Here is an 18,988-nt window from a genome sequence, read left to right as displayed (position 1 = left end):
CCCCAGAGGCGCTGGCGCACCCGGCTCCCCGGGGCCCTCCAGGCCCCTCCGGGGCGTCTGCCCGGCTCTCCGCCTGCCTCTCCGATGCCCTCCACCGCCTCCGAGCTCCTCTCCACCCCCCACGCCCCACTTCCGCCTCCCAGCCTCCTTGCCGCCTCCCGAGCCCTGGGGGTGCATTTCACTTACTCCCAAATCTATGAGCCCAATGTCCACCTCGAGGAGCCCCGGGACCCCTCCTGGCAGACAGAAGTGCCCCAGGTGCCAGCTGCCCCGCCAAGCTCAGCCCCTCCGCTCCCACTCTTCAGTCGTTCCTCCTGTTTTCTGACACTGCCTCACCCTCGACTCACGCTCCACATTCAATAAGGAAACACGGGGAAAGCTATTAGCATTATTCTCTAGTCTCCCCCTACCTACATATAACTACCGACCACCAGAACCAAGGACTGACAATAGATACATGGAAGGAAGGAAAGATTTGAGAATAACGCTGAGAACAACAATAACAGCAGCTAATAGCAGCTGTTTGAGTGCTGCGTGCCAGGCACTATACCATACCTACTTATTTACATATAGTCACTCATTTTGCATATATATACACCATCACCCCGCATATATTTATGAAAGTGCTTTACACATATTTACACGAGTTCTCACAACTGCCCAGTGAGGCAAGCTGAGGCCAGTTAACTTACTTATGCAAGACCACCACCACCACCCCACCACCAGGAAGTCTGGAGCTAAATTTCACCTGGGACAGTGTGGCCCGAGCTTGCACTCCTAACCGTGCTGTTGATGCAGGGTTGGTGAGCCGAGGAGTCGAAAGAAAGATTTCTTAGACTCTTAAGATCTGGCAGTAGTGCTCTTTTATTTAGAGAATAGTATAGAATAGCATGGGGACAGGACCCGTGGGCAGTCAGAGCTTCTGCTGCCACCGCTTCTGCTGCCCCCGCTGGCAGGGGGACAGGACCCACGGGCAGTCAGAGCTCCTACTGCTGCAAGTTGAGGGTTAGAGCTAAATTTAAGGCATAGGTATGTGAGTTATCTCTTTACAAGACAAAGAAAAAAAGTTAAAATGGTACCAGTGCCGGTAGGGTCCGGCCATTGGGCGGTCCCACAACTTTTAGATAAGAATCAAACCGGATTGAGTAAATGGCAGAAGTCACCGCTCAAATATTATCTTCAACTAAAGACAAAGGAGGATTTTGGGGTGGGGGGTCAATTACATGAGGTTGCCAGACAGTAAACAACTTAAGTTCGTGCCTTCCCCATTAAGAGTTTCCAGAGATAAGGCCATCCCCCCTTCCTCCTGGCGCAGAGAGGGAGGCATGGAGATTTCCTTCACAAATGCAAATGTCTCTGATCGAAGGGCAAGCAAATTCCACTCCTCGGAGCCTGCTTCTCATCTGTAGTTTTAAAAGTAACCAGCCTAAAAATCCTCGTCATAAACCGTTTTAAAATTAAGCAGCCTAAAAATCCTCATCACTGTGACACTCACAAGCACGCTCGTCATTTCTCAGGCAGCTCACTCCCAGGAGGCAGCCGGGCTGGATGTGCTGGGGGAGCAGGAGATGAGTTCCCGCAGGAGAGGGTGGCCGAGCGTAGCGCAGGCACTCACAGTGCAGGGCCAGGCACCAGGGACTCAGGGTGGAACACAGGCCTCGGTCCTCCAGGACTGGAAGCACAGAGCAGCAGTTCCCAACCTTGGTTGCACACTGGCGTCACCTGGGGAGCGTTGTGAGCACACCCATGCCTGACCCTCTGCCCTTCCTTACAGCTCTAATCTAACTGGTCTGGTGTGCAGCCTGAACAGCGGTACTTTTTTAAGGCCCCCAGGCGATTCCAATGTGTAGCCACGGTTGAGAGCCACTGGACTAGAATCAACCTATCCTAATCACTCGCCTGTTCCCTAAACTTGTTCCCCAGGGTGACTGCCCCCCTTCCTCCGAGCCCTTAGAGATGCCTTCCCACTGCCTGGAAATCCCTCCCCAGGCCCCACCCCCAGAGCTCAAGGGTTCCATGAAGACCCAGCCCAAAGGGACTTCTGCTGAGTCTCCCTCCACCTGCTAAGCTGGCCATGCCGCCTCTGGGCTCCGTCCTGTGGCACTTACCCCCCTGGCAGGCTGCTTGTTTAGCCGCTGCTCTGTGAGCCCTGGAGGACTGAGGCCAGGTCTCATCACCTTGATTCCCTGCCCCCGTCCCACACAGCTGCTCCATGAATGAATGCATATTCAAATAAATGAGCAAATGAAGGCCCTGCCCGAGTCTCTGCAGAACTGTAATTCTGCCTGGACCAGCCCCAGCCCCAGGTGAGGCCCTATCTTCTGCCCCAGTCCCTGGGAGATGGTGCTTCCATCAGGGGGATAGTGGGTGTGACTCTGGGCCACCCCTTCAGTTCACCTTCCCAGTGGTTCTGGTCCCAGGACTCCTGGTTCTAGCGTTGCTCCCTAAAGCCCCCGGGACCATTTTTCTGCCTCACGGCACAAATCTGAGGATTAAAAGTGCTACTTACTGTAAAGACTGATCAGCCAGACTCTGTGCACAGAGGCACTTAAGAAGCGACAGCTATTTTTACTACAGGTCACACTCCCTCCTAAAGGCCTGCGACAGGCACGGGCCCAGCCTGTTACTACACAGCAGGGGCCCCCCCACCCCTGTGCGGGGGAGGGCTGCAGCAGCAGACCCTTTGCTGGGGGAGCCCTGGACATGCAAACAGCCCGCAGCCCAGAGCTCCTCCCCTCCCACCTTCTCATTTGGACTGCAGTCAGGTTCACCACACCTGCCTGTCCTTCAGAATGCCCGCCTAAATGTGGACAAAACCCATACCCCTTCCTTTTGATGAGGATTTTTAGGCTGCTTAATTTTAAAACTACAGATGAGAAGCAGGCTCCCAGGAGTGGAATTTGCTTGCCCCTTTGTTGGGAAACATTTACATTTCTAAGGGAAACCTCTATCTGTAAAGATGCCTCCCTCTCTGTGCCAGGAAGAAGGGGGATGGCCTTATCTCTAGAAACTCTTAATGCCAGAGGCAAGAACTTAAGTTGGTTGCTGTCTGGCAATCTCATGCCACTGATTTAGGGTGGTGGCTTCTAACCTTTCTAACCTTTACTTAATCCGATTTGATTCTTGTCTAAAAGTCATGGGATCACCCAATGACCAGACCCCACCTGCACTGATACCATTTTAACTTTTTTCATGTTCTTTCCTTTGTCTTGTAAAGAGATGAATCACATACCTATGCCTTAAATTTAGCTCTAACCCTCAACTTGGGGCAGCAGAAGCTCTGACTGCCCATGGGTCCTGTCCCCAGGCTATTCTATTCTCTAAATAAAAGAGCACTACTGCCAGATCTTAAGAGTCTAAGAAATCTTTCTTTTGACTCCTCGGCTCACTGACCCTGCATCACTTTGACCCTTCAGTTCAACTAAAAAAGGCTAAACTTTTCAAAATAAACTTTAACAGAAAATAAGGTGAGAAAGGGAACAGGGCACCTGAAGCAGCTGCACCGCCCACCTGGCTCCTTTCCTCACCTGCTGGAGGAGCCAGCTAATCCCCCCCACCCGAGGGGGGTGACAGACACCTCTAGGGGCACACAGCAGGATGGAGACCTGCGCCTCTTCCAAGGTCCCTCAGCCTAGACAGAGGCACACAGCCCACACCCCTCCACCCAGAGGCCAGGGGCAGGGCCACCCCACTGCCCACTGGGAGGTCCTTGTCTGCCCTCTGCCCCTTCCCACCACATCAGCTCTGTCCTCAGTTTACAAAAACCCCCCTAGGCTTCTGGATGAGTCTGCGCTCGTTCAGCAGAGCACCCTCCAGCCGGCTCTGGCCTGAAGTGGAAGTGTCTCGGCAACTGGAAGCCGTGCCGCCGTTCACACCTGCCGAGCAGCCCAGCAGGCACACGGCCACCCTCGCTTCCCCTCAGACACAGCCCCACAGCAGGCTTTCTCCTCCCTTCCCAGACAGCTTGGGGGAGAAGCAGCCTTGCACAATCCCATTCGAATCTCCATTTTGGTTCCATCTTACAAAATCATAGTTCAACTTCTTTTTTTATTTAACCTTAAAGCCAAAGGGTATCCGGTGACAAGAGATTTTCACACATTGAGGTATACGGGGTAACTATTCGGGTTCAAAACTGATTCTGCTTGAACTAAAAAGGCTGACTTAAGGCCTATCAAACATACACTGCACCTCTGCTTCAATCATTACAGTAAGGAAGGCCCTCTCTTCAGATGAGGCCGAGCTTCCCCTCCTTCACCCGCCTGATTGGGAACGCCCAGGTTAGGCCCTTTCTGCCGCCACTGTCATGTTGACCTGATAATTTGCAACTGAATACCTCTTTCAAATTTTGATGAAAATGTATCCCGGGTGTGTTTAATGTATGTTCTTTGTTCTAAGAAGATATAAGACTGTACAGAAACCCACACTTCTCCAGAATGCTTTTTAAGGCCTTCCGGATTATAACCCTCACTCTGGCTCAAGTAAACTCACCTTAATTATTGGTTATTTTGCGGTGACACTGGCATAACATTACATATCCTGAGGGGGTGCCATTGGTTCCCCTTTTGTCACTAGGAGTATGAAAACTCCAGAAAGAAGGCCTAGATGACCATCAAATCCATACAAAACTGCCTTGAGGAGAAAAGACACTTAATTTTCCAGATATAGGTAAAGATAAAAACTCATCCATCTGGCAACAAGACTGCCAATTGACCCCTGTCTCAGAAACTACGTGGGTAAGGAAAATAAATTAGAGGAACAACTTGTGCCATTTGTGTGTCCTACAGTATATTCTACTCTGCATAAACCTAACCATAGAATAAATCAAGTGTGCAAACCCCACAGTGCCAGCAAACCTGGGAAGGAGGCCCGGGCACAGACACGGCTGAGCTCAAAGGTTTCAAGAAAACAACATGGATTTTTTTCTGGTCAATAAGCTTTGGATTTTTGTTGTTGTTGTTTTGTTTTTTGAGGAGGATTAGCCCTGAACTAACTGCTGCCAATCCTCCTCTTTTTGCTGAGGAAGCCTGGCCCTGAGCTAACATCCGTGCCCATCTTTCTCTATTTTATATGTAGGACGCCTGCCACAGCATGGCTTGAGGAGCAGTGTGTAGGTCCGCACCTGGGATCCCAACCAGCGAACCCCGGGCCTCCGAAGCGGGATCTGCGCACTTAACCCTTGCGCCACCAGGCTGGCCCTGGATTTTTTTTATATAACTTTTTTTTTCTGTAACAGTTTTATTGAGATCTAATTCACATACCATACAATTCACCCACTTGAAGTATAAATTCAGTGGCTTTTATTATATTCAGAGTTGTACATTCATCACAACAATTTTACATTTTCACCACTTGCTAAAATAAAACCCTGTAATCTTTTCCTATCCCTCCAAACCTCCCCATTCCTCCTAGACCTAGACAACCAATAATCTACTTTCTGTCTTGACGGATTTGCCTATTCTGGGCATTTCATATAAACAGAATTACCCAATATGCGGGCTTTGGGTCTGGCTTCTTTCACTTAGCATGTTTTCAAGGTTGAACTATATTGCAGCAAGCATCAGCACTTCACTCCTTTTTATGGCTGAATAATACTCCAGTACATGGTGTTGTGTTGAATTGTGTCCCGCGAAAGTTCATATGTTGAAGTCCCAACCTGCAGTACCTTAGAATGTGACCTTATTTGGAGAAAGGGTCTTCTCCAAATAACCAAGTAGAATGAGGGCATTAGGGTGGTCCCTAATCCAATGACCAGTGTCCTTATAAAAAGGGGAACTTCAGACACAAAGATGCATACAGGGAGAACATCAAGAGATCATGAAGATGACCATCTATAAACCAAGGAAAGAATCTGACATACATTTGTCCATCACGATCCTCAAAGGAACCAACCCTGCCAAAGCCTTGATCTTAGACTTCTAGCCCCCAGCACGGTGAAACAGTCATTTCTGTTAACCCCCAGCCTGTGGTACTTTGTTACAGCAGACCCAGCAAACGGATACTACGGGTGCATTACATTTGGTTTATCCATTCATCACTGATGAACTTCTGGGCTGTTTCCAACTATTGGCTATTATACATAATGCTACTATGAACATTCATACAAGCTTTTGTGTGCACCTATGTTTCCATTTTTCCTGGGTATATACCGACCAGAGGAAGTGCTGGGTCAAATGGTAACTATGTTTAACGACCTGAGGACTGCCAAACTGTTTCCCAAGTGGCTATGCCACTCTACATTCCTATCAGCAGTCTGTGAGAGTTCTAATTTCTCTACATCCTTGTCAACACTTATTATCATCTGTCTTTTTTATTATAGCTATCCTAGTGGGTGTGAAGTGGGATCTTGCTGTGGTTGTGATTTGTATTTCCCTGAAATGATATTGAGTATCTTTCATGCGCTTATTGGCCATTTGGACATCTTATTTGGAAAACAGATTTGTTAATGCAAAGGTCACGTGTAATCTAGCCCCGCCTACCTCTGCAGACACACCAGGCCCGGCCCCCTTCCCTCTCTCTCTGATTCCAGTCACTTGACCTTTTCCCGGCTCTGGAGGCAAGCACTGCACACCTTCCCATAGCAGGGCCTTGACCCCTGCAAGGCTCCTGAACTAAGACAACTTTTTCCCCCAACTTTGCCGTTACCCAATTCATCACCTCCTCAGAGAAGCCTCTCAGGACTACCCCAGGCAAGTGTCCCCCCACCTGGCTGGGTTTGCAGAGGACCCTGTATTAGGTTAGTGTGGTCAGACTACAAAATGCCCTGATCACCTCCTCAGACAATTTCTCAGTTTCACTAAGTACAGCTTTATCACCCAACTTCAAAGGCGGTGATTTCCTACACTAAGTCATCATAAAACTTCAAGATTTATTCAACTCTTTCAAGCAGAAAAATTAAAGTCCCTACCTTTTACTCACATTATTTGAAATAAAACAGAAAAATAAACTATAGTTTAGCTTGCTATGAATTATTTTGTAAAAATTTCATTTAGGTGTTTACCAATATAAACCACATCCCTTACCTGATTTGGAGTCCTTTGAAGTATCTAGGTTGGGGGTGGGGCAATCTAAATTTGGAGGAAAAAAAGTTTCATAAACATAAGTGTATAATAAATATAAGTATAAAACATAACATTATGTTCATTTTTGTAAAAGCTACAAGTCAACAGTAATAGAAACCCCCTCTGCTATGAAGTGAGTCACCCTTTAGATGCAGAGCAGCCTTTAGTAACCAATGCCCTGTTACCAATGGCCAACGATGCCATATTCTCAGGGGAAAAAAGATGGACACCAACAAACCATAAGCCTTTCCAGTACAGAGAAGAGAAAGGCAACAAACTTCATAATTACACTTGGTTGGTTCCCAGTAATCTCTCAATTTTGTGCCAAAGAAGCTGTCTTGTTTCTCTGATCAGCTCAGCAGCCCCTAAACAGCGCCTGGCAAGTAAGTAACTTGACATCAGAAAGGAAAAGAGCACCTGGCCGACCAGGGCTCGAGTTACCACACGAAAGAATCACCATCCTTCCCCAGTTAACAGTCGATCCAGGCAAACACGCCAACAATCGAGGGAGGGGACACACAAGTTGAAGAAAAGGGTCTGAAGTTGGCCAGACAAGGCGGCCCCAGATGAGGGCAGGCCCTGAGGGCAGTCGGGAGACCCTGCACAGGGTGAGGGTGCTGCCGGCTCAGGCCAAGAAGAGGAGGGCCCTCGGTGGGCCCACACCACGCCCAGACGGAGTTCAGGCCTCAACAAGAGAGCTTCCACTTGAGCCAGGTTCAAGGATAGAATTATGTGCTGCCATTTTTTCATTAAGTGTATAAAATGGACAACAACACTCAAGTATTAAAAAAAATACCTAGTTATTATTCACGGAAAGTTTACTGAATTCAGTTGATAATACTTCCCTAATCTTACCTTACCTGAATTTAAAATAAAGTTAAAAAGAACATTAGACTGAGTTTAAAAGGAGTGAGATATAAGACCATTTATTTTCTATTCGCAAGTTGTAAAAAGCTAAAAAGACCTAAATTCTTTACATTTCACTTTTTTAAATATCTGTTGAAAAATAATGCTAAAATTTTGAAAAAATGTCATTAGTTCATCATCTTAACCTAATGATTCTTTCAACGCATTTCTATTTCTGTAAGTCGGTGAAAGCATGAATGTAACAAAGCAACTGCAGCCAATAAATAAAATGAATGAAGAAATCACTTTCTAAAACTGCAACTGTTTCCACAGCCTAAGTCAACGTTCTTGATGACTCAACTCCGGCACAGAGCACGTACCTTTCTCTTCTGAAGAGGCATTGTGATCCTCACTAGAACAAGAAAAGAAACACAGTTTTATAAACAGATACTAACTTTATACACAATAATTATGAAAATCATTGAAATGATTATGATGTTATGTTTCTCCAGAAATGCAACCGGCTGAGTGAAGCTCTCCCAGTCCTGCGGGCTCTTCCTGCCCCGCTGGCTTCCACCTACAGCCCAGCCCAACGTGCACACACACGGAGCTCACCCAGCGTGCACCCCAACACCCTCCCGTCCTGCCCCACTGACTTGCACCTACAGCCCAGCCCAACGTGCACACACACAGAGCTCACCCAGCGTGCACCCCAACACCCTCCCGTCCTGCCACCCCTGCCCAGGGGCTCAGTGCTGGCTTGCCCCACCCCGCCCAGCCACGCGGCCCCTGTGGCCTGTCTCCCCCCGGAGGGCAGCCCAGCCGCCGTCTCTGCGCTGCCTCCAGTCCCTCTGTTTCCCCTAGGAGCCGCTGCTCAGTCACCTCTTCTCCCAGGCCTCGTCACTCGCTTCCCTGCCTCTCCCCTCCATCCAGCACACCTGAGACATGCCCTGGGGCTCGGAGAGCTGCCACTGGATTAGAGGCCCTCCCTGGAGCAGGGTCCAGCCTCACGACTGCCTGAACGCTCTCTGCCCTTCTCACGCCAGTCTCACAAAAGAACCACAGCCTCCACTTCCCGCTCCCCGTCCTTCCCGAGACCCACGGCCTGCTGGCTTCTGCCCTCCCCCGTCACCAAAACCACTCTAGCTGGAGCCGCCAATGACTCCTGCCTGGGAGACCCCACGGGCCCTCCTTCAGTCCCGGGTGGGTGGCTGCTGTCTCTGGATGGAGCAGGTGACAGGCTCCTCCATGGCTTCTGCATGCCCTCTCACCTGGCGTGCTCCCTCCTCCCCCCTCCTCTGTCTCTCCAGGTGCTCCCCTGTCCTGGCCTCCTGGGGACTGACAGGGCCTGCAATCGCGTGCCCCCCTCCTCCCGCCATCACTGCCTCAGAGCTCGTCTGCACGCCGAGCCTTCAGCTCCAAAATCTTTACCTCCTTCCCAGGCCTCTTCCCTGAGTTCCAGGTGCCTGGGACCTGGGTGTCACTTCAGCACTTCAGATCAAACATGGTCAGCACTGAGCCCACCGCAGCTCTCCCTGCCCGTCCAGACGTGCCCTCGCAGAGAGCCACATCAGCAGGCCACCTAGCTGGAACTCCAGGGCATCACCAGCTCCTGTTCCCTCTTCCTGGGCAAGCAGCCAACCCCAGTCCTCCCGGCCTCCTCCTGCACCTCCCTCAACCTGGCCCTCCTCCACACCCACTGCTCCTGCCTCAGTGCAGCCTCGCTCTCACCGCTCTCCTGCCTGATTACAACCCCCTCCTGCTCACGTCCCTGCCCGCAGGCCCACGCTCTCGGCGCACACCCACAGGACCATCAGCATGGCCTACTCATGTCCTCGCTTACACCCTTCTGTGGCTCCTCATGGCCTCCTGGCTAAAGCCTGAGTTGTGTTAAAAGAAAACCGCAGGCCCAAAACCGAGTCACTCCTGCTAGGCCGGTGTCACCAAACAGGGGCTTAACACCTAACTGCAGCTTCGACCTCCATCACAAATGTCGTCTCAGCCAGTCACTCAGGAATCTTCCCGTCAGCACCAAGGAGGTGATCTGTCACATGGGCCTCCCCATCCGCCAAAGGGAGATGGGGTAACCCACCTAATAAGACCCTTTTGTTCCCAAAGTGAGATGACCGAACCCAGAATAAACCGTTTTCCACTTATGACTCCCTTGTCCTGCCTTTGAAAACCTTTCCCTTTCTGCAGCCCCGGAGCTGGCTAGATGGGATGCTGCCTGATTCACGAATCGTTCAGCATAGCCATTTAGACCTTTCGATTGACTCGGCTGGGTCTCTGTTATTGAGAGCTCCTTGGCATGGCACACAGGAACCGCCACCCCACCCCTTATCTCGCGCCCTGCACGCTCCCCCAGGGTGAATGATCTCCCATGTCCCAAGCACACTCTGCATATCACACACACACACGTGCACACACACACACACACCACTCTCTGCATCCTCCAGGGCCCCCCCGTGGCCTTGCAGGTCATGCACCCCAACTCTGGGTGCTCCACGGACAAGTACCATGATGCTGGGGTACCTCCTGGACTTGTACGTGCATGGAAGTGACAGCCCTGCTGCCCCCTTGATGCCCAAACATCTACTCATCCTTTAAAAACAGCATTTCTCAAAGTGCAGTCTGAGGACCATTAGAACCCTACAGGGGGCCCTCCAAAAGTTCTTCTGGGCCCCCTGAATCAGAAAATTCAATGAATACGTGAAAAAGCAGGAAGAAAACAACAATGGTGCTTGTACTTATGGGAGTTTAAGATCTTTATTTCTCATTTAATCATCCCAATAAGCCTATGAAGGCCATTTTAAAAATGCAGAGACTGAGGCTCAGAGACGTTAACTAACTTCCTTGGATCACACAGCTAACAAATAGAAAAGGAGCACACGAGCCTAGGCCATTACAACTTGGAAGCCCATGCACTTGCCTGGTACCATGTCTTCCCTCACTTTACACCGCTTCCCCCCTAAATCCCAATCATGGTAGTAAAAGTAAACTGAGGAAGAAAAGAGCAAAAGCAGCAGACCAACTGCTTGCCCTTTCTCTTCTCTTCCTCGCCCAAGGCTGTCAGGGACCCCCAGATTCTGCAAACCTCCTTGACTCAAGATTTTATACTGGTAAACTTTCCCATGTAGCTGGAATTTCCCAAGCTCCATGATTCTAGAGAATACATGTATTCTCATTTTCAGACCTAAATCCTCCTTTTTTTTTTAATCCTAAACTCCCACAAAAGGTCAAGGGGCAGGGGTGAACCTAAAATTAGGAAATGCTTCAAGAAACCAAGAAAGGCTAAACTGTGGGTCCCAATGAAATGCATAAAAGAACAAGCCCAGAGGCCGGCCGAGTGGCACAGCGGTGAAGTGCGCACGTTCAGCTTCGGCAGCCCGGGGTTCACTGGTTTGGATCCCAGGTGCGGACATGGCACAGCTTGTCAAGCCATGTTGTGGCAGGTGTCCCACATATAAAGTAGAGGAAGATGGGCATGGATGTTAGCTCAGGGCCAGTCTTCCTCAGCAAAAAGAGGAGGATTGGCAGCAGATGTTAGCTCAGGGCTAATCCTCCTCAAAAAAAAAAAAGAACAAGCCCACCATTGTGTCCTTTTTCTCCAGCCGCGTGCCTTTTATAACGCAGTCACATGCCTTTCAATTTTAAAATAATTAGGAGAGCGTGTACTGAGAGTGAGCACTCACTGCACAACTACGTCGGCTGACACCCACTTCGGAGTCCTCAGTGACAAAGTCACATCCTCCTCTTCACTGGCACTTCCACCTGCCCTCTTCCACAGCTGTTTATCCCTATTTCCAGACATGTACACATCTGCTTAGATATTAAAACTTCTGCTAAAACCCAGAAAACCTTAGTGGAAAAATTTCATTTTCTTCATGAAGCAGATGAGCGAGTAGTATCCAAGACGAGCTTAGTCAAGCTGCAGGGTAGTCCACCAGCCCTCTGCCCCAGAGAAGCCCCATGTACAGCCAGGTGAGGAAACAGACCCCAGAGCCCCCACAGACCCTGGCCACTACATGGATGCAGCTCCCCACATTCCCTTCCTTTCTGCTCTTTCCATGTGGATTGCTATAAGGAAAACCACAGCGAGCCTGGGGAGACAGCACCGACTGCAAACGGTCACAGTGCATCTAGGCACTGGGGATGAGCAGAAAAGGGGCACGGACTTCACTTAAATGCATCTAATACTCCCAAAGTTCTGATCCGGACTCAATCATCATATCTGAGTATAATCTCAAGGCTGCCTCATGCCCACCAGCTCCCAGGCCCCACCTTATTGCGGGTTCCTCTCCCCCCATGGAGGGGAGCAAGCCCTGCTTCTTGGCACAGTAAAATCTCCAAGTTACTACGGGACTGAAAGAACAGGCTTCAGACCTCAAAGGGGTAATATTAAAGGAGGGTATGTATTACACGCTTGTCAAAAAATGTGGAATATATTAAAATAAGTGCAAATGAGTAAAACCAATTGTTGGAATTAAGTCATGGCTATAGTGAAATGAACCCCGAGAGCAAAACCAAATCCTCACGTAGGCAGAGTCTGCTAGAGGTTCCCAAGTTCTTTCAAAGCCACAGCACCCCAGCCCCTCACGGGACCTCTGCCAGAGGGAACAGGGACAGGCACCGCCATCTCACACGCAAGGGAGGACACAGCACTCAGCGGGGTAAAGTCGCTTGGCCAAGCCCATGCAGGGTGGTGAAAGGGCGGGCAGCACTAGAATCCAGAGACCCCGACCTTGAGGGAGCCCTTCTTCCAGCTCAGCACCTGGCCTGACTTTCAGCGGCATGGATGGGTGACACTGGGCATCCAAATGGTCTCACTCCACTCTGGCTCAATAAGTAATAATTCTCCAGGTCAAGATGTTAATAATTCTTAAAGTAAAAATAAAACCAATAAAAAATAAAGTAAAAAAATATATGACGCCGGCCCGGTAGCACAGGGTTAAGTTTGAATGTTCTGCTTCGGCGGCCCAGGGTTCACCGATTCAGATCCCTGGCGTGGACATGGCACCGCTTGGCACACCATGCTGTGGCAGGCATCCCACATATAAAGTAGAGGAAGATGGGCATGGATGTTAGCTCAGGGCCAGTCTTCATCAGCAAAGAGAGGAGGATTGGCAGCAGTTAGCTCAGGGCTAATCTTCCTCAAAAAAATAAAAAATAAAACAAAATAAAAAACATGTATGGATTATATTGTGGGGGAGGAAAATTTTACTTCTACCCTTCTTGGCTCTTCTGGCTGGTCTAAAAGTTAAATTGACATGAGACAGATTAACAGGAGAAAATGAAAGTTTAACAACATGTACACACGGGAGAGACCCAGGAAAACTGAGTAACTCGACAAAACAGCAGAAGCCACCACCTTAAATAGCATCTTCGGCTAAAGACAAAAGATGTTGGGGGTGGGGAGTCAGCTATGGGACGTGACCAGGAAAAGCAGATCACCAAGGGTGAGGCTGTTATGCGGGTTGAAGTCCTTGCCTTCTTCGTGGATAACAATTGCCAGAGATTTAGAGTCAGCCCCCTCCTCCTGGGACAGCTAGGGAGACACTCCTACAAACGGAGATCTCCCTTACAAATGTAAATGTATTTTATTTACAAAGGGTAACTTCTACTTGGTTTACAGAGCTCCTCCCACGTCTGCTCTTTCTTAAAAAATAAGCAGCCCAAAATAATGCTTATGCCAAAGAGCATTTTGGGGTGGCAAATTCTGCTCCCCCACAAGGTGCTGGGCACAAGTGAACAAAGCACTGGGTCTGTGCCCTCAAGAGCCCATCAGCCCGAGGGGAACGGCACCCAAGGCAGCACGGGCTTTGAGAGAGCTTGTCTAAGACTGCAGAGTCAAGGAGAGCTCCCTGGGCCAGCCATGAAGGACAGGCAGGAATGGGCCAGAGACGAAGGGGCACGGGGATCGTCTGAGGCAGGAAGGAGCTGACTAAGGTGCAGGAACGGGAGGAGAGCCAGTGTGGTGGGCAGACAGGCAGGAGACGAGGAGGGGCCCGGGGTGGAGAAACCTCGGCTCTGTAACCAAACTGATGGCAACCGCCAGGACACTGAGCAGTGACCGTCCCTCTGCCGTACCTCTGCAGTTCCACTCTGGCCAGGTTTGAAACTTGAGAGCACTGGAAGAGGTCAATCACGCAGTGTCCCAGAATCTGCTGTCTTCAACATCTTACAGGGAGACTGCCTGATCCTGTGCAGCCCCCTGACAACCCGCAGGTTCTAACACTGCCTGCGTCAAGTCCAAGCATTTCCCTAAAGAAAATCTCAGTTGCCCAGGCCACCAAAGCTGCTCCAGAAGTTGCAGTACTAGACGAGAAATGCCTCTCAGGAGGCTAGGCAATTTTCAACCACAGTCCCAAGGAAACCGCCTTCATTCAGAATCGAGCTCTGGAAGCCAACAACACAACCCTCTAGTACCAGGCCCTGGGGGGGATCAGGGACTCAACAAGGGGCAGGTAGGGACAGGTGAGGGGTGGGAAAGGCGTGGGCACCCTGAATCACCAGCTTCCATGCCCGCAAGGAATACTTCCCAAGCCAGGCTGGTTGGCCATCATCACCCTGCTTCTTTTCCTCTAAGCAGCCCAAAGATCACCGCTCCAGTCAGCTCAGCCATGACAGAAGCCGTCCTACAGCTTTTTTCTTCTACCCTCCGGTCCCTGAATGAGTGCAGTCTCCAGTGCTGCTGAGGCACTTGGCGCTGGCACAGATGGGAGGCCCAGAGGGCTGGCTCTCCAGGCTGGCTCCTTCACCTACCCTTTTTCAGTTACGTTAGTGGCAAAAATAATGGTGAAATTGGTAGGTCTTTGGGCATCAAAAGGCTAAAGGATTCACTGCATCACTATTTGTGAGAAAGAAGACATGAGAAGAGCTGTATTAAAATACAGCCGGAGCAGCCATTTCAGAGGAATTGCCATACACGTCTTCTTATCTTCCAAACTGGACCAAACCGCCAATATTGCAAGAAGTCAGTAAAAACAAAGATACACAGTTTGTAAGGAGTGATGAAACTGGACTTTGCCAATGACCAAATAACTAACCAGTCTATGAAGTGGTCCTAGTCTCTCCTCATGTAGCACCAATGAATTGTTCTTAGAAACGTCTTACCCCACCCTCCTCTTTTCCATAAAGATTCTGAGCCCCCTCGTGCAGTCAGGATACTATTTGGGTTTCTACTTGTATCTGTGCTCCTGAATCGCAATTCTTGATTCCAAATAAATGCTTTCCTTTTTGAACTGGTCTCTGTTTTTGTAGGTTGACATTTGTAACAGGCAAAAACTGCAAACAACTATCCCGTTCACCAAGAGTCGAATGAACACATGAGATACAGTGAGATAATGGAGTACCGTGGACCAGGAGAATGAAGGAACTGCTCAACACAACCACGTGGACAAAACCGCACAAACATAATGGTGCACAAAAGCAGCCAGACACAAAAGAGTTTATGGTATATGATCCCATTTTTATAAAGTTTACAAACAAGTGAAAGTAACACCCGGTTCCTTTGGTGAGGACGGATAGGACGGTAAGGAACATGAGGGGGCTTCCAGAGCACCATGTTCTATTTGTTGACCTGGGTGGTGGTTACATAAAATGTGTTCACTTTGTGATAACTCAATTAAGCTGTACACTTAAGCTGCTTGTGTTTTCTACATGACTGTACATACACACACACACACACACACACAGGAAGGGTTTTTAGCATCTCGGGAAAGGAAAAGTATTTAGGGCTTTAGCTTGTGGGCTACAGCTGTGAATGGAGAATGACCCTGGGTGGCAGGGGGACAAGGAGGAGAGTCTGATTGCAGTGGGGATAAGATCTAAAGGGCAGCTGTGGGGCGGCAGGAATTGGGGGAACAGTTTCAGGGCTTACTCCCTTCTTCCTTCTTGTAACTGTCAGTGAGTCTTTTGCATCCTGGACTCCAAAGGGAAGTGAGGCCGAGAGGGGAAAGTGCTGGAACTAGGCTGGCAGGGAGAAAGGAGCAGCTGGAGCACTTCCAGCAATGAGAGGACAAGGAGGGGAGAGACGGAGGAGAGAGAATGAAATCCTAAGTGCCCAGGGTGGGCAAGAAGGGGCGCGCACCTGGGCTGGGGATGGATGCGGTGGGAGGATTCCCACGACCCAGCCCAGGGGAAGCGTTCCCTTCTCGACTCCTTCCCCGAGCCAACAATGGCCGACACGCCCAGATTACTGGTTTCACTGCACTGCTCTGCCGTGCTTTGTTTACAGGTCAGTTGCCTCCGGCAACTAAAAGAGAAGCGGAAGCGTGAGTGAGTGGGTGTGTGTGCACGTCTGTGCGACGATGCCACATCTCCAGCATACAGTTCACACCGAAAAAAAATGTTCATTTGACAAATAAATAACAGAATATGGTAGTCAGACATAAAGGAGAGACACTACTCCTCAGTACTTAAAAAATCTGTAATAAACAGCTTAAAGAGCCAAAGCCATGGGCAGGGCTAAGTGTCAGAGGGCACACTGTGCAGCGACTCAGCAACAGCCGCTCAGTCTGTGCAGGTGACTGAGAACCGCCAGCGCCCTCTCCACACAGAAGGACGCGGACTTGGCTGCCACACTGAAGTGTGAAGACGACACGTTAGCAACACTCTGCCCGAAGAGGCCAGAAAGCTCAGAGCCGGTGGACTAACAAGTTCCCACGGGAAGCGGTGGGGGGGCACCCACATCTTACTGTACGAGGAGGGCTGTGGTTCGGGAGCGGGGAAAGCAGAGAAGTTTAGTTAGCCCTGTTGGTGTAACTAACCGTGCTAGTTTCACATACTACATTTCAATTCACCTCCTCTCTTTATTGCTTTTGGTGGAGAAACTTGACTCGAAAAACTTCAGTCATAATCTGATTCAAAGCTGGCTTTAACAATCGTTCACAAGCACCGCTGCTGAGTGAACAGCTCTCCAGAAGTGTTCTTGATATTCCAAGCAGACTCAGTTCCGTCCCAGTGTGGTTTTTTTCGTGCTTCTAACCTCAAGAAATCAAACAGCAAAACCTCTCGGCATACAAACTCCGCTAGGCTGACTTCCTGATTGCAACAACGTTTGAAGGGGGGCGGGGGAGGGGGGTGAAAAGCCCTCCCTCCTCCTCGAGAGAAGCTGGGCCTGACGTTTACCAATCCAGGAAAAACTGAAGCTGCGAAACTTCTTCCTCTAGCTGTTCCCGCGGAAACTGTGTTTTGCAGCAGTGACTGTCCCAACAGTAAAATGCCAGCGGCCCGAACCTCTGCGGAGCGTTTCCGCGCTGCTTTGGGTGGACTTCCTGCGCGCACTCGCGCAATGAGATTCCCGAAAGGACAAGCTGCGGCCGCCCCGCGCGTCTCGTGCTGAAACGCCACACCCGGGCTGGAGCCCGCCGCTGCGGGGGACGTGGGGCCTCCGGAGAGCGCGACCGCGCACCACTACAGCATCCCAAAACGCGCTCCTAACACACTCCCGTGTAAAAAGCAGCTGTCTTTAAAGGTCTGTGGGACGTTGATGACAGAGGCACTGGCCGCCCTCACAGGAATAGCAGACACCCTTCAAGCAATGCTGATCTCGCGCCTTCTGCGCCCAAGACGTTCTTAGTGCCACATGGGCGGTGGGGGGCTGATGGGGGCGGGGGCCTCCACGCACCGGCGAAGGGCGGCATGAAGGGAACTAATCCTGCCCTCGACTCAAACAATTTGAAAGCTGAGTGGCCAAAGCGCCGACGCTGTTCAGAAAACTCCCGGGCACCCGCCAGGGCGACCTCCTCAGCCCCGCTCCGGGGTCAGAGGGCGCAGGGGCTGCGGAGAGCCGGAGCCCGAGGCTGGGGACAGATGAGGACACCAAAGGCCGGGCCTCGGCGGCGGGGAGGCACCCGCGGAGGCGGGAAGGGCCGAGTCTACCCGCGGAGAGCAAGGGGCTCCGCCGCGCGACCTGCCGTCGTCCGCGCCCGCGGGCCCCGCCGCCGCCAGGAGGACGAGGCCCATCCGGCCCACCTGCCGCCGCCCCCGGCCGGGCAGCGGGCGCCGGGGAAGCGCTGCAGGCCCCGCCTCCGGGCCTCCCGGGCTGCGCGCCGCCGCCTCCCGCGCGGGCACCTGCGCGCGCCCGAGGCGCCGCCTGCCCTCCCCAGGTGCGGCCCCGGGGCCCGGCGCGGGCACGGGGCACAGTCCGGGACGGGGCCGCATCGCCTCCCCACGCTCCGGGCCCCGCGCGGGCAGGCGCCGCCGCCGAAGGGCGCTTTGTTCGCGCGGCTGGCGCGGGGATGCCGGGGCGGGGGCAGTGGAGCTTTCGCCGCCGTCCGAGCCGGGGCCAGGGCAGAGCCTCCTCGCACGCGCGCGGGTAGGCCCAGCCGCCCCCACCCCGCTCTGCCCTTTCTCCTTCCCCGCCCCGCGGCTGCGCTCACCTGCTCCCCGCGACCCGCGCGCCGCAGCTCATGGTCGCCGGGCAGCTGGAGGGGGCGCCGCGCGCGCCCGGGCGGCAGCGGGAGGCGTGCGCGTGCGGAGCGCGGCCCTGCGCACCCGGAGGCGGCAGACGCTGCAGGCGGAGGGAAGAGGGCGAGCGCGAGCCAGCGGGGGAGGGGACTGGGCGGGAGGGGGCGCCGGGCGCGCCTCTGCAGCGGAGGCGGCCGGGGATCCCGTGAGGGAAACGCGCGCTCGCCGTCGGCCCCGCGCGTGCACACCGCCGTGCACACTCGCACACGTGCGCGAACTTGCGGCGCCGTGGCTGCTTGTCGGCGCCCTCCCCTGCGGGGCCTCGACTTATTGACACTACCGGCGAGGATTCTGTGAAGGAGTAGGGCTAGCGCCAGTCCGGAGGGGACGGAGAGCTCATGTCACCCTGGTTGGGCCTGGATACTCCTATATCTCTGCATTTTCACCGGGGACCTCGAGACACCACCCGAGGGGTTCCCAGATTCGCTTTTTAGGGTCTGTAAGCCCTCTGAAATTCTTTGCCAGATTTTGTTTCTAAATACAATGTCTGTAGTGAGGACCACAGCTTTCATCTGATTAAGCCGCTGTGTGACACCCCTTCCCCCGCCCCAAGCTGTAAGGCTGGATAGAGTAAACCAGTGGTTCCCGAACTGCTGCACATTAGGTCACCGAGG

At 51.8% G+C, this 18,988-nt stretch overlaps 1 protein-coding gene across 4 annotated transcripts in view; it reads right to left on the bottom strand.

The window, feature by feature from the left end:
- LOC102148661 (NACHT, LRR and PYD domains-containing protein 1b allele 3) overlaps positions 1 to 18,570 on the bottom strand; it is a 49,416-nt gene extending 30,846 nt beyond the window's left edge. For 3 of the 4 annotated variants that reach the window (XM_023623219.2, XM_070243037.1, XM_070243038.1), the window contains exons 1-3: positions 18,287 to 18,564; positions 8,285 to 8,316; positions 7,020 to 7,064 (exon numbers count right to left, since the gene is read on the bottom strand). In XM_023623219.2, the coding sequence (XP_023478987.1) occupies positions 7,020 to 7,064; positions 8,285 to 8,316; positions 18,287 to 18,318 (109 nt within the window). In that variant the 5' untranslated portion in view covers positions 18,319 to 18,564. Of the gene's footprint in view, positions 1 to 7,019; positions 7,065 to 8,284; positions 8,317 to 18,286 lie in introns of all 4 variants that reach the window. The other variant, XM_023623222.2, reaches the window with a different exon arrangement.
- Positions 18,571 to 18,988: the final 418 nt, after the last annotated feature.

The sequence above is a fragment of the Equus caballus genome, chromosome 19 (assembly GCF_041296265.1).
Source record: "Equus caballus isolate H_3958 breed thoroughbred chromosome 19, TB-T2T, whole genome shotgun sequence".
Classification (NCBI taxonomy): domain Eukaryota; kingdom Metazoa; phylum Chordata; class Mammalia; order Perissodactyla; family Equidae; genus Equus; species Equus caballus.
The sequence above is the reverse complement of the archived record's forward strand: the minus strand, read 5'-3'. Positions and strand labels throughout refer to the sequence as shown.